At 34.4% G+C, this 13,110-nt stretch overlaps 1 protein-coding gene across 7 annotated transcripts in view; it reads right to left on the reverse strand.

Moving 5' to 3' along the window:
* Nucleotides 1-256: 256 nt before the first annotated feature.
* The window catches only part of mbc (myoblast city), a 169,064-nt gene continuing 156,210 nt past the window's right edge, over nt 257-13,110 (reverse strand). For all 7 annotated transcript variants that reach the window (XM_068392117.1, XM_068392118.1, XM_068392111.1 and 4 more), the window contains one exon: nt 257-6,758. In XM_068392117.1, coding sequence (XP_068248218.1) covers nt 6,660-6,758 — 99 coding nt within the window. In that variant the 3' untranslated portion in view covers nt 257-6,659. The remainder of the gene's footprint in view (nt 6,759-13,110) is intronic.

Here is a 13,110-nt window from a genome sequence, read left to right on the forward strand (position 1 = left end):
TACTGCAGCTTGCCTTGTAATAACAATAATTATTTTATCTAATAATAATCTATTGCTCGTGGAAGGAAAAATAACCCAAGTATGAGGGAAGTGAGGAAAAAACTTCACGATGTTATTTTGGTAGGAAAAAGAAATTTATGTAAATAAAGAGCTCTTTCTACACTGTGCCTCCAAGAGGAAATGTTCGTATTTTTAATGCTAACTGATCTACTCTATAAATAAATCCAGTATAATCTTGTAAGGAAGTGCAACACAATAAAAGTAATCAATTTTATTGCATATTAATTAATATGGTTACAGAGCAGAAGCAATAATAAACACATGGTGGCAATGTAATGCCTTCATAAACTTACATTGTGATTGTTTCCATGCATCACAGGCATAAGTACAGTACCAGAATTTGAAAGACAAGATTTGCCACAGAGACCAGACCAACTAGTAAAGATAAAATTTTCTTAACTGGTACTTTAGTAGGAGAATATTTTTTCTTAATCAAGATAATCACGGTAACTAATGAGTTTTCTAAAAATTTCACATTAACCTGAACATCAAAAAATCACAAAGAAGGCTTAAATTTAACATCTTCACCAACAATATAGTGTACTATAAATGTTACAAGTAATCTGGTCCACCAGACATTAATGAAAGAAAATCTGGGATTGTTTAATTCAACATTGTATGGAAAAACAAATGAGGTAAAATTTTCACCACTGCTACTCCATCTGGTCCCTTAAATTTAATGAAAATTAATAACTAAATATTTTAGTGCCTACCTTAACATGACCAGAATACAGTATAAGCTTACTGAAAGAAGCTTTTTGTTGTGACTAGACACAAAATTAAAATCATCTGAAATCATAATGTAGCTCTTAATTTTTTCTTTCATTTAGCACACTGTAAATCTATTTTAAAGCAAATTTTAGTAAAACAACAATTGTTTGAGCTTTCAAATGCAAAGTGTTCAACATTGTACAATTTCATGAAATTGTGACCGCTCTTAGCTGGAAAATTTATTGGGAACATAACATCTTCAAATCTCGTGTAAACAAGTTTAGTGCCTGAAATTACCCGACCCTTGACAATTAACAAGACAGCTGCTAAATACAGGATACAAGGATACAAATAATTCTCATGTTTGTTAAATGTAAATACTTTAGAATAGGTAAAATATACTGTAGGTGCAGAATGAGAGTAACTATTTTCTAGTTTTGGAAAACCCTTCATCTTACCTACTAAGCTCCACGAGGCTGGTAACATTTTTCTTGTATACGTGATCTGGTCCCTTTTTCCCAGGTATGGTAAAAATCTCTGTAGAAATTATAGGGATTCTCAAAAACAAAGTTGTTGCTAGCAATATTTTAATTTTTAGGGTCTTGTGCTGATTTGAGAGGTACTGCTATTTTAATTGAAATGGTAGGTAACAAACTCCATATCAAAATTGTGCGGTCTTCATCTTGGAAATATTCCCCTAATAGGACAATGCAATCAGATTTGAAGACAAAGTGATCACTAAAACTTCCTTTTGCTAAAGCACCATACATCTGTATCACTGAGGTGCGATCCTTGTTGGCTGAATTGTTTATCTATGAACATTTAAAAGTTAATTAAGTGCAGATATAATACACTAACTATTCAAACTGCTTGTTTGTAGCCTCAAATTTAATTTTTATAGGAGAAGGGCCATCTGAACCTTGTCTTTTTCATAAAATTTGAAGACTTGCTTTATTCCATTTGTTGCTAATCTATCTTTGAGGAATATTAATCTATAAGAGTCCTTTTGTGCTTCGAGGTAAATAATCTCTAACTTGTGCAGTTTTCTTTTGAACTTCCTACCTTCTCTATTTATATCCGTAATCTGTGTATCGTTAAAATTTGATGTTGACAATTGTTCCTCTCCCTCTCGCAAATGTCTGTCTTGATCTCTGACTGTAGAACATTCTTGCTCTTGAATAGCCCAATTCATACAAGAGACTAGAGTATTGAGCATGACCAGAGTTGTTAGAACATAAAATGTCATCTCATTTTTCCTTCTGTAAAGTGTGTTTATTCTGGATGTTCATCTTAATCCCTATACAATTGCATCATCAAGTTTTGACTAAATTTTTGTCTACTTATTCATGTGTTGATCTTGGCTTCATTGGTTCTGACTGGTGCCCCTATATGTTAAGAAAAGACAGTTTTGCTTTTTCTTCCTTCCAGATCATGGCCCTCAATGCCAACTCTTCAGTTTCATTGCACTTTCTTGTATTTGTAGTGATCTTTATTTAAGAGAAAATGTACAGTATACCAAAATTCATACAGGAAAGTTAAAAATATCAAATACAAACCGTAAAAAAATGAACACATGAAGGATACTTCACCAATGTGTTCATTCTGTCAATGAAAAAGCTTATCTGATAAATAAAAAATTAAATTTTAAAAATTAAATTTCACATAACCCTTTTAAGCAATAGGAGGATTCACTCAATAATTACAGCTACATTGTCTAACAGTAAAAATACTGACACATTTCTTCAGCACCTACAGTATTGGGTGTTGTGGCACAAGGACTATGAGTCTACTTTTCCAGCATTGTATCTTCACAAAGATAAGTGTGTGCATACTTCTCATTGTATCCTCGTGAGGTATTGTGCTCTTTCCTCTTTTATTTAATTTTGTACATAATTTTACTTTCACTATTAGAATGATAACAGAATTTGGGCTGTCATCACTAAAACACATACTGTATATGAAAAAAGTGAAATATTACAAAAACTATTTCACTAAGAGTTCATACAGTTCTCAAAGGGAATGCTCACACATGTTGGAACTATGGCTTCATAAGGTAAAAAGGCCATAGAATGTTAAATTTGAACAAATGTATCTTGTTAAACACATGGAAAAATAAAATAAGAATATACCTGCACAAAGTACTGTAATACCTCTAGTTTACTGAAAATAGAGTATGACAACTTTTACCATAGGTGTGAATGACTGCTTAATACACATACACTACTAATTTTTTTCTTCATTAAAAGGACTATTATTTCCTTTAATAACATTACTGTATCAATACTAACTGTAAAATAAAAGTAGACTGATAGTGTACTGTGGCATAATTTTGCTTTTGCACTTTAAACATGTAGCTGGTAAAAAAGAAATAAAATCCTACTAGTAATAAAAACCAAGACACCACTATATTACACAGGTCCGGATCTTGACGACAAAACAAGTAAACATTTAAAATTTATGCAAACACTACAGCCTAACATTATTAAATGAGGGTTTTTTTCATGTGGTTCCACAAAGTATTCTACTTATTTGAACAACAACAGGACTTTGGAAACATAAACAGATAAGGTGGCCTACAACCTTTTTGGGGTTTGCAATTTACCTACCAAAGTTTAAACACTTATTAAAACATTTTGCATTTAGAAGCACAAGAATACAAATTCACTAATGTTAAAGTTGTATACTGAACGGCTGGGTAAAATCCTGTCATGTCTAAAATCATATAATAAAACTTTCACCTCTCACTTTCTTGTTTAAAAAAATAGGAAAAAAAAAGACCAGTCTTGTCACTTCCAGTATCAAAATAATGCACAACTGAATTAAATCATAAATATACCACTTGTCCTCAGCATGGTTTTAATCAACAAAACCTTTTGATAACCATATTCAAACTATTCTTTAACATTTAACAGACAAATGTCCAAAATTTGTGACCTGAATTTAATAAGTTAATATTTTGAATTGTTTAATTATCCACCCATGGTTAGATATTACCACCAGTGGAATGCCAACCATATTCTACTCTAAAACCACAAACCTAACTTCAGTTATCTTACTTTGGTCACCAGAGCACCATACAAAAATACCAACCTTCTTCCCTTAAGAAATTAATCTATGGCACTATGACTTTGTGCAGCTTTTGTACTTCTCTTACATTTCTGACACTTAACTCCACATGCCATACGCTCTGCATTCATGTCCTAATGATACTAATGCTTGATAATCGACAGTCCTCTAATGACTATTATTACAAACATTTAGAAAAGTTAACAAAATAAAAGTTTACAAAATGGTTCCAACATTCACCTTTTTAAGGGCTTAAACAACATGCACCTTTCATTGCTATGACAAACAACTTGGCATCGTTATGTTACTGTGTTTCATTTTCACTAAATTTATCCAAGGTATAATGCTACATATAAGTATTCTGCAGTTGGGTCCAGGAATAACAGGTAGGTTCAAATTGATATTACAAGTACATATTAGGATACATTACATTATGTGTTATAAGAAAGATTAATGGCACCATTTCAATTTTATCATAAGTGTATCAGGAACTGAATACTGTAATGAGAGAAGAAAAAATATGGTTTACATCTAAATATTCACACAAAAGATTCAAGATGATAATGAATGTTACCATAACATCAATACATAATTCTTAAAAGAGAACACCATTTCACATATAAACATATGATATCTATACATTAATAAGAGTATGCTTATTGGTCCCAAATTGAGGATAAGGATTACATCTTTAATAAAAACAATACTGCATAAGGGAAAAGTACATGCTATTAACAGAATACAACTGAAAGAGTACACACCATATCATGACAGACAAGCAAATCAAGTACCTACCACTGAAATCTGTAGCGAGTAACTCGTAAATACAAAAATGTATAATGGGCAGTTCTGCAGAAAAGTATGTGATCACAATTATCATTTAGGCAAGCAAAATTACTGGACAGAATAAGTCTCTATTCCAGTACATGCAATTCTTAAATGTATATTATTAAAAATATTGTATGTGTAAGGGTCTAAAGTCTAATGCACAATAACATCCAACACTAATTTATGAAATTTAACTTAAGTGCTCTACAGTATGTTTGTATATTATTGTGACAGTAGTTTATCACAAGATGTATACAAGAGAAATTAAAATAAAATTTTAGCAACATATTTAGTTCAAAATATCAAGTTTGTGACCTCAGTTAAATATACAGCTTGTCAATATCCCTTGAATATTTCAGGAAAACCTTTAGATGACAACCTTATACATTCATTGTTGAAACATCATGGTATATACAGTCATTAAAAATAGGAAAGATTACAAATACATGTGTTGTATTGACATGTTTTGTAATGTGGAGTTTTGAGAATTTTTTGAAGTTGAATATATTTTGTAGATTAATTATTGGACCTCAAACTTGATTGGCTAAAATTTAACTTAGCAACCTTTATGCTTTAGTCTGTAAAAATAAAATAACATCATGCTATTAAAAAAAAAAAAAGATATGATTTCAATTATCATACCTTAATTGAAACTTGCAACGTAATTCCAGCGTTTTGCTATTAACCAACAGTATATGGTTGAATTTTATAATGTAGAGAACTGCCCATCACCCATGATTGTAAGACAAATTCATTCTTAGCATAAATTATGGAACAAATAAAATACTAATAATACATTAATTCTATGGTTCAAAAATATAACATCATATACATAGTACTATAGTATCATAAAAATTTCTGAAGCCTTTGGACCATGATAAAAGAACTTGAAGAAAGTTCAAGAAAAATGCTAAACAAATCAAGTTTCCAATATAATACTGTACATACATAGCATAAATTCATAAGAATTTTAATAACTAAAATTGAACACAAATGCATAAATAGAAAATTTTAGATTTGAACTGACCCAGGGCTAAGCACCCAAATATACATTAGTCTGAATTAGAATATCTGTATATGTACATCATGTGAATCTGTAAATAACAGAAGTCTGCATAAAATTTTGTGAGTGTACTGCATTATGTGATTATATGCCAAAGCATATAAATGAGTCACTAGAAAGTGAGTCTTACAGAAGACGAGGAAAAAAAGATAAATGATAAAAAATTGTATCCTTCAGAAAATGCTTCATTATCTACTCTTCCCATCTAACCTTAGCCTGATCATTATAAAGTACAGACTTATGAGACAAACAACTGTGCAAAGCCTTTGTACAAAAAAATACATTTCAGTATAACATTCTGAATATTGCACCATGAATTATCTTTAACATGAGGTATGGCCCAGAAATTAAGCATCCCATACAATTGGTTACATTTGGCACAGTATAAAAATACAAACATTTGTGCAACTGATCCATACCAGTCAATAATAAAAGCCTTAGGAACATTACCAAAAACATTTATAATGACTGGTACGAATTCAATAGAGGTCTTATAACCAACTTGTCACTTCTATAAATCTGACAAGACAAGGTGGACCCATCTGAGCGGATTACTATAAATAACTACAACAATCATTAAGTAGTCATTCTAAAGCTATCAGTTTCATTTCACAAACATTTAATCTTCCTTAATGCTTGAAATCACTACTTAAAGGAAACAAATTGAGATAAGGCTAACATAATATACAACAAACCAATTAAAATTTGAGCCAACAAATTGATTCTAAATAGAGCCTCTACGTCTTTAATGCAGTTGCCTTATAAACACTTCCCCTTGAAACCCTAGATTTTCAACAACATTGAAGATCTAGACCTCTTAAATAACAACATGCATAGCATGGTAATGCAGGAGTAGAAAGTTGCATTCCTCCACAAAAACAAAATTTTTCTCAACTTCAACAAGTAACATAAATACAATAAAGTACAGATCTCACGGCAAGAAGGAATCCTCATGGTTGTGATTTCTATCTGGACGCGGAGGTTTTTCTGGAGGTTCTGGGGATATGTCAGTGGGAACTGGAGGCAACATCTGTGGACAAACAAAAAAAGATAATCCAGCTAAAGTACAGGTTAAATAGCATTGTTACTGTACTCATCTTGCCAATTCTATCAAGTGAAATGATTTACCTGTATGTTCAAACTGTATTTTCTTATATGTTAACCACACCACTCATGGGGACTTTGGATTGGATCTTAACTAACTCATGATATCTTGGATAAGTTTAAAATACAGATGATTCTCACAAAATTTCTTTAAACAATCTGATTCTATTACTTGACATATAAAACAGGTTTTGACAAAGGAAAACCTATTTTTGGGGAGGTTCTGTGTGGTTTCCAAGGATCTTTCTGTAAATGGTAGAACATGGAATCCAATAAAATGTATCAGAGATATAGTCTTACCTGTCCAGGTCCAGTGTATCAATGAGCAAGGCTCGGACTCGGTGATGTATAATGGAAACCTACGTTTTTAGGCTCTAATGAACCCCTCACAGCACCTTCAATCCTGAATTCATCTGCTAACTGATGACATGTGACCAGCTGAGAACCATTATTAACACTGAACCCCGACAACCATTTTTCAATTTAAGAAATGTCTTGCTTCCCTTCAAAATCCTGGGGAAGTGAGAGGGTCTTGGGAGCCACACAGCACTTCCTTAACCATAGGTTTTACCTAAATCAAAACTACTCCTTGAGGTTCAGCAGCTGTGTGGGTACTAAGGTAGTACTAAAGACTAATACCAGAGCATAAAACAAGGTAGACTTGTGCACTGCAAGGGTCAAATTACCTATAAGCAGTATAATAGGCAGCCAGGAGTGAGGGTGAGGAACTACAATTCTCTGCAGGATGCAGAAAGTTTACCGACTCTTGTCTACAAGGCTAAGGCTATTAAATTTGGTCTTTTTATACGGCGCTCATGAATGGCAGAGGTAAGGGACCGTGACAATGCCCTAGAGACTGACCATATATACATATCAGGGACCAGAGAGGGCCTATAAGCTCCCCTGAACCCCCCTTCCTTAACTCACATTCCGGTAGATCGCCAGGCAGGGACGTTGCTAGGTCTACCACAAGCTACAGTAATTTTGGGTATTAAGGGAATTACCTGACTTGGCCAAATATCAAGCACTATCAAGTGATCAGTACACTGAAGGAATCGTAGCAACAGTTGATGCAAAGCAAAGAACAGTACTTTTGTGAAACATGCCCAATCTAATCCACATTAAAAGCCTATTTGAAGGATCTCTCAAGGCGGATTAGTATTGACAAAACTGTTGGTGGCTTACGTTTACTATCTTCAAAGAGGTGGACCAGAAAAGAAGCCAAGATGTCCGAGGTTATCTGATGTAGGGTCATATCCCTAAAGAAGGCCATTCTTGCCTGATATTGTCTGGTGGAAGAAGACTTCTTATAGCTCATCAAATACATAATGTTGCTTGCAGTACGTCTCTATATATATTTGGGAGGAAATTCCAGCATGAAAGTTCTTGGTTAGAAAGGAGGGAGGGAGGATATTGCAACTCTGATACAGCAACTTTACTATTGAAAGATGTGGAAACCATAGACTGTTCAATCACATGGAAGCCACAAGCACATTTGTCCCTTGAAGTCCTAAAGAATCTTCAAAATCTTCATAACCAAACTCAGAGGAAGACCATCTGTTTCAATCTAGGTTCAAGGTATATCTTTCAAGTGACTGAGGATCCACATTTGGAGCTACACTAAGCAGAATTTTTTTTATTCTGGACGTAATGAACAGGTCCCCATGGAGATCCAGGGCAAGTTTACCAATCACAAGGGAAGAATTATGATCTTAGATCCGCTCTGTATCTAGAGCCATCTGCCTGGACAAGGCATCCATAACCCTATTGTGAAAGCAAAACAGGTGGTCTGGGGTGAGGAACAGATCCCTCTCCTGAAGGAATGACATAATTGAAAGGATTGCTGCATTCTATAGTTCTTGAAAATCTCCCTTTCTTAATGTGTTAGTTCCAACTCAGACTGAGCTTCAATGTCCACCATCAGTCCCAATACGTGTGAAATGCTGCAAACTGAGATATGCGTACTCGGGAAATTGTCACTATTTTCACAATACTAAACAATAGAACGCCCTTACAAAGGAAACAAGAGTGACAAGCTTCGTTCGGCTTAGCGGCGTTGTGGTTGGTGCTCAGAATGATATGCCAGCTGCTAAATGACAGCAAAATTTTTATGACTCTTCTCTAGCATTTTGCTATCAAAGACGTTGGGTGCCAGGGTTTTGGCTAGAAAAATGATTAATTGTGGAAGGGGTTTAGATTTTCATGACCAGCCCAGACTATTAGAGATTTGCCAATATCCTTCTTGAAAGAGGGTCCATTGTTCTTTAAAATAATCAAGGTAACCTTTGAAGTCTTGCCTTCGTGAAACGAGCCAGACCCCAGACCACCTTTAGTCTACTTCTTACCTCCTCTGAAACTATTCTACATTACTCAGGGGGTTCTGTTTGAGCAAATGGTTGTTGCTTTACCAGATCCTAAGATGCCAATACCTGGCATCGTGCCTCAAACTTCATCCTGGCAATGTTCTGAACAGCCTCATAAATAGGCTTATGCAGTAACTTTGCCATAGGTGACCAGGCACTCTGTGATCCACTTGAAGCTCCAGCATCCAGAAAAGACATAACAGACACCTAAATCAACCTTCCCCATCCTAAATTAAAAAGGCAACCACACTACTACATAACTCCTCATTATAGGAAATTGAGAGGCTAAAATATTTATCCCTAAATCCTTCCCTAACTACCCAATAGATAATTGAAACGCTCTGACAGATTGTAGGGTTAGGAAAGAGGCCTTAAAACATCATGACTGTGAAAACTCCTTTTCCCTAGTTACCTCTGAGTTAGTAGGTAGAAAAAAATAATCCTCCATGCATAAAGCATTGGTCCCAAATTTAGTAACTCTTCTAAGCCCCTAGTCATCCATCCTTAAGGGGTTCTCTTTTTGTTTCCAACTGGAAATATGGTTCCTTTCTATGCTGCAAACGGAGACCTACGTACTCGGGAAATAGATGCTATGCCTGAGTACAAATGACCTCCTTAACCCAACTAGAATGTAGTTTGTGTGAAAAATCAAGGATATCAGGGAGGAAACAATTGCTACCCTATGGCTTGAAAAGGCAGCTCTGCCAAGTGTTGAATTATACTATCCTTAAGTCTGTGGAATCAGGGTTAAACCACCATCCGACTGCTTTGTGCTTACTTAGTCAACCAGATTTTTTGGGAGAAAAAATTCCTTAAACCGTTTCAGTTCCACAAACCTTCAAATCACATAGGACAAGTCTCTAAAAGAAAATGGAATTACAATATTAAGGTAGGATGGAATCCCCTTCCAGCAACACATCCCAAAAATAATTCCACGCCCATCTTGATCCTTTTGACTGAGAAGGACGTCTTCTGGCCTAACACAATCACCCCAACAAAAATCGCTTAAAAAGGGCTGTAATTGCTCAGATGCGAAAGAAAACCTAGCTGTTACAAGTCTACCATGAATACTGTTGCCTAACTCTGAACCACTACACCTAACAATAAAGTTTAGGAGTTTGGGGGTCCTATTTGAAGAAAAAAGAAGTACAGTACAGTAAACCATGTTTTGTAAAGACAGATGAATATTTTTTAAGAATTCCTCTCATAAGTGTGAAGAATGATGAGTATGAATTTATTAAGACTACATTATTATGATCTAACAGAGGGTGGGATACATTCATCATCATCATTATTATTATTGTTATGATCATCATTGATTATTTTGGTTAGTCTACCCAGCCAACACTTAACAAATACTAGCAAGGAGTCATGGATCTAAGACTGGGACTGGTTAGAAGACAAGGTACAATTAATTCAATAAAGTAAAACTATTCAGGTTTAAATTGATATCAAAAACAGAATCAGAAGGAAAGTATATTTATATGGACCAAAAAAAAAAGAATATGGAAGAGCGAGAATGTGATCAATGATGAACCACATGAATACGACAAAATGATTACTAATGGAGCGGAAATCTTACCGCATTAACAATAACTATCTATGAAGCAAGTTATTATTATTACTAGCAAAGCTACAACCTAAATTGGAAAAGCAAGATGCTATAAGCCAAAGGGCTCCAGCAGGATAAAATAGCTCAACGAAGAAAGGAAATAAAGAAATAAACGATATGAGAAATAATAAACAATTAAAATAAAATATCTAAAAAACAGTAACATCAAAGCAGATATTTCATATAAACTATAAAAAATAAACTTGAGTCAGTCTGTTCAACATAAAAACATTTGCTGCAAGTTTGGACTTTTGAAGTTCTTCCGATTCAACTACCAGATTAGGAAGATCATCCACAACTTGGTCACAACCAGAATAAAACGTCTAGAATACTGTGTAGTATTGAGCCTCATGGTGGAGAAGGCTTGACTATTGGCATTAACTGCATGCCTAGTATTACGAACTGGATGGAACTGTAAAGATCTAAATGTAAAGGATGATCAGAATTATGAAAAATTTTATGCAACATGCATAACAAAGTAACTGAACGATGGTGCCAAAGATTAATATCTGGATCAGGAATAAGAAATTTAATAGACCGTAAGTTCCTATCCAACAAATTAGACTGAGAATCAGCATCTGAAGACCAGACAGGAGAACAATTCTCGAAACAAGGTAGAATGAAAGAATTAAATCACTTATGAATAGATTGATAACCAAAATTTTTAAAAAGACTTACCGGTACTCAATAGGCCAATTTTTTTTGCAATTGAAGACACAGACCTAATATGTTTCTCAAAAGTAAATGCGTTGTTGAGAATCACACCTACAATTTTAAAAGAGCCATACAGAGTTAAAGAAACATTATTAATGCTGAGATCTGGATGTTGAGGAGCCACTGTCCTTGACCTACTTACAATCATACTTTGAGTTTTATTAGAATATTACTTCATGGCCCATAAATTGTACCATACACTAACTTTAGGTAGATCTCTATTAAGGATTTAGCAAACTCGGGTCTACATTCAGTAGATGAAATTGATGCAAAGAGTGTAGCCATCATCTGCATATGCAACAAATCTTGTTTTCTAGGCCAAACCACGTGTCATATGTATATACAGTAGTATGAAAAGTAATGGGCCAAGAACACTAACCTGAGGAACTTCACATATCACATTCCTTGACTTACTATGATGCCCATCAACAACTCTTTTGCGATCTACGAATTGAAAATTCAATAATAATGCTAAGAAACGACACACCCACTCCCAACTGTTTGAGTTTGAAAAGTAGGGTCTCATGATTAATACAGTTAAAGGCAGCACGCACTAAAATCAAGGCAAATCATACAAACTTCCTGACCCCTGACCACAATAAAGGAATTTTTGTACAGCAATGGAGATTATAAGAAGGCCATCACATGCTCCAAGGCCTTTACAAAATCCAAATGGCAAACTAAGGAACAGATGATTACCTTCAGCAAACTTATTAAGACGTTTTGCCAAAAGATTATGGAAATTGGGAGGTAATCAGTTGGGCTTGAGCTACCACAAACACATTGACATAGTTGAGTAACATTACTAATTCTCCATAAAGTGCTAAAAGCTTTTCTTGCTAACTTTGCAAAATAATAGATAACTTTGGAGCTAAGAAATCTGCAGTCTTTATAAAAATAACATAACTTTGGAGCTAAGAAATCTGCAGCCTTAATAATAATAATAATAATAATAATAATAATAAAAATAAATAAATAAATATCATTTGGGTCTACACCTCCATAAGCATCAAGGTGCAAACGCTTCAATTTCACAAGATCGAAAAGCTAAACTAGTTACTTTTAGCCTTCAAGAAAACAGGAGTGAAGAAGATCAATTTTCTCATTACTCTACTTATTGTCAAACAAACCAGCCAAAATGGTTGCCCTTTCCTTTTGGACAGTGAGTGACAGAGCCATCTGGTTTAAGTAAAGGAGGAACTGTGGCACCTACACAAAAACGTGCAGATTTGAGGATAATCCACCACTCATGTTCCTGGGTTGTACCAGATAAGGTTTCTTTTATGGTTAAATTGTATTCCTTTTAAGTTGAAGCATAACTCTCTGAGCGAAAGCTCTAAGCGGAGTATAATTATTCCAAGTCAAATCTGATCTGTTACCCTTCCAAAGATGACAGGCCTCCTGCTTCTCAAAATAAGCACGTCTACAAGCATCATTGAACCATGGTTTGTCCTTCACTTGGTGCCTTAGAACACGAAAAGGGATACACCTATCAATTAGGTTGACTAGATTCTCATTCAAAGGGACAACAGGATCAACACTACTATACAATTGTGACCAATTCAGGCCCAAAAGATCACTCAATATAC

Source organism: Palaemon carinicauda, chromosome 18, assembly GCF_036898095.1.
Source record: "Palaemon carinicauda isolate YSFRI2023 chromosome 18, ASM3689809v2, whole genome shotgun sequence".
In the NCBI taxonomy this organism is placed as follows: Eukaryota; Metazoa; Arthropoda; class Malacostraca; order Decapoda; family Palaemonidae; genus Palaemon; species Palaemon carinicauda.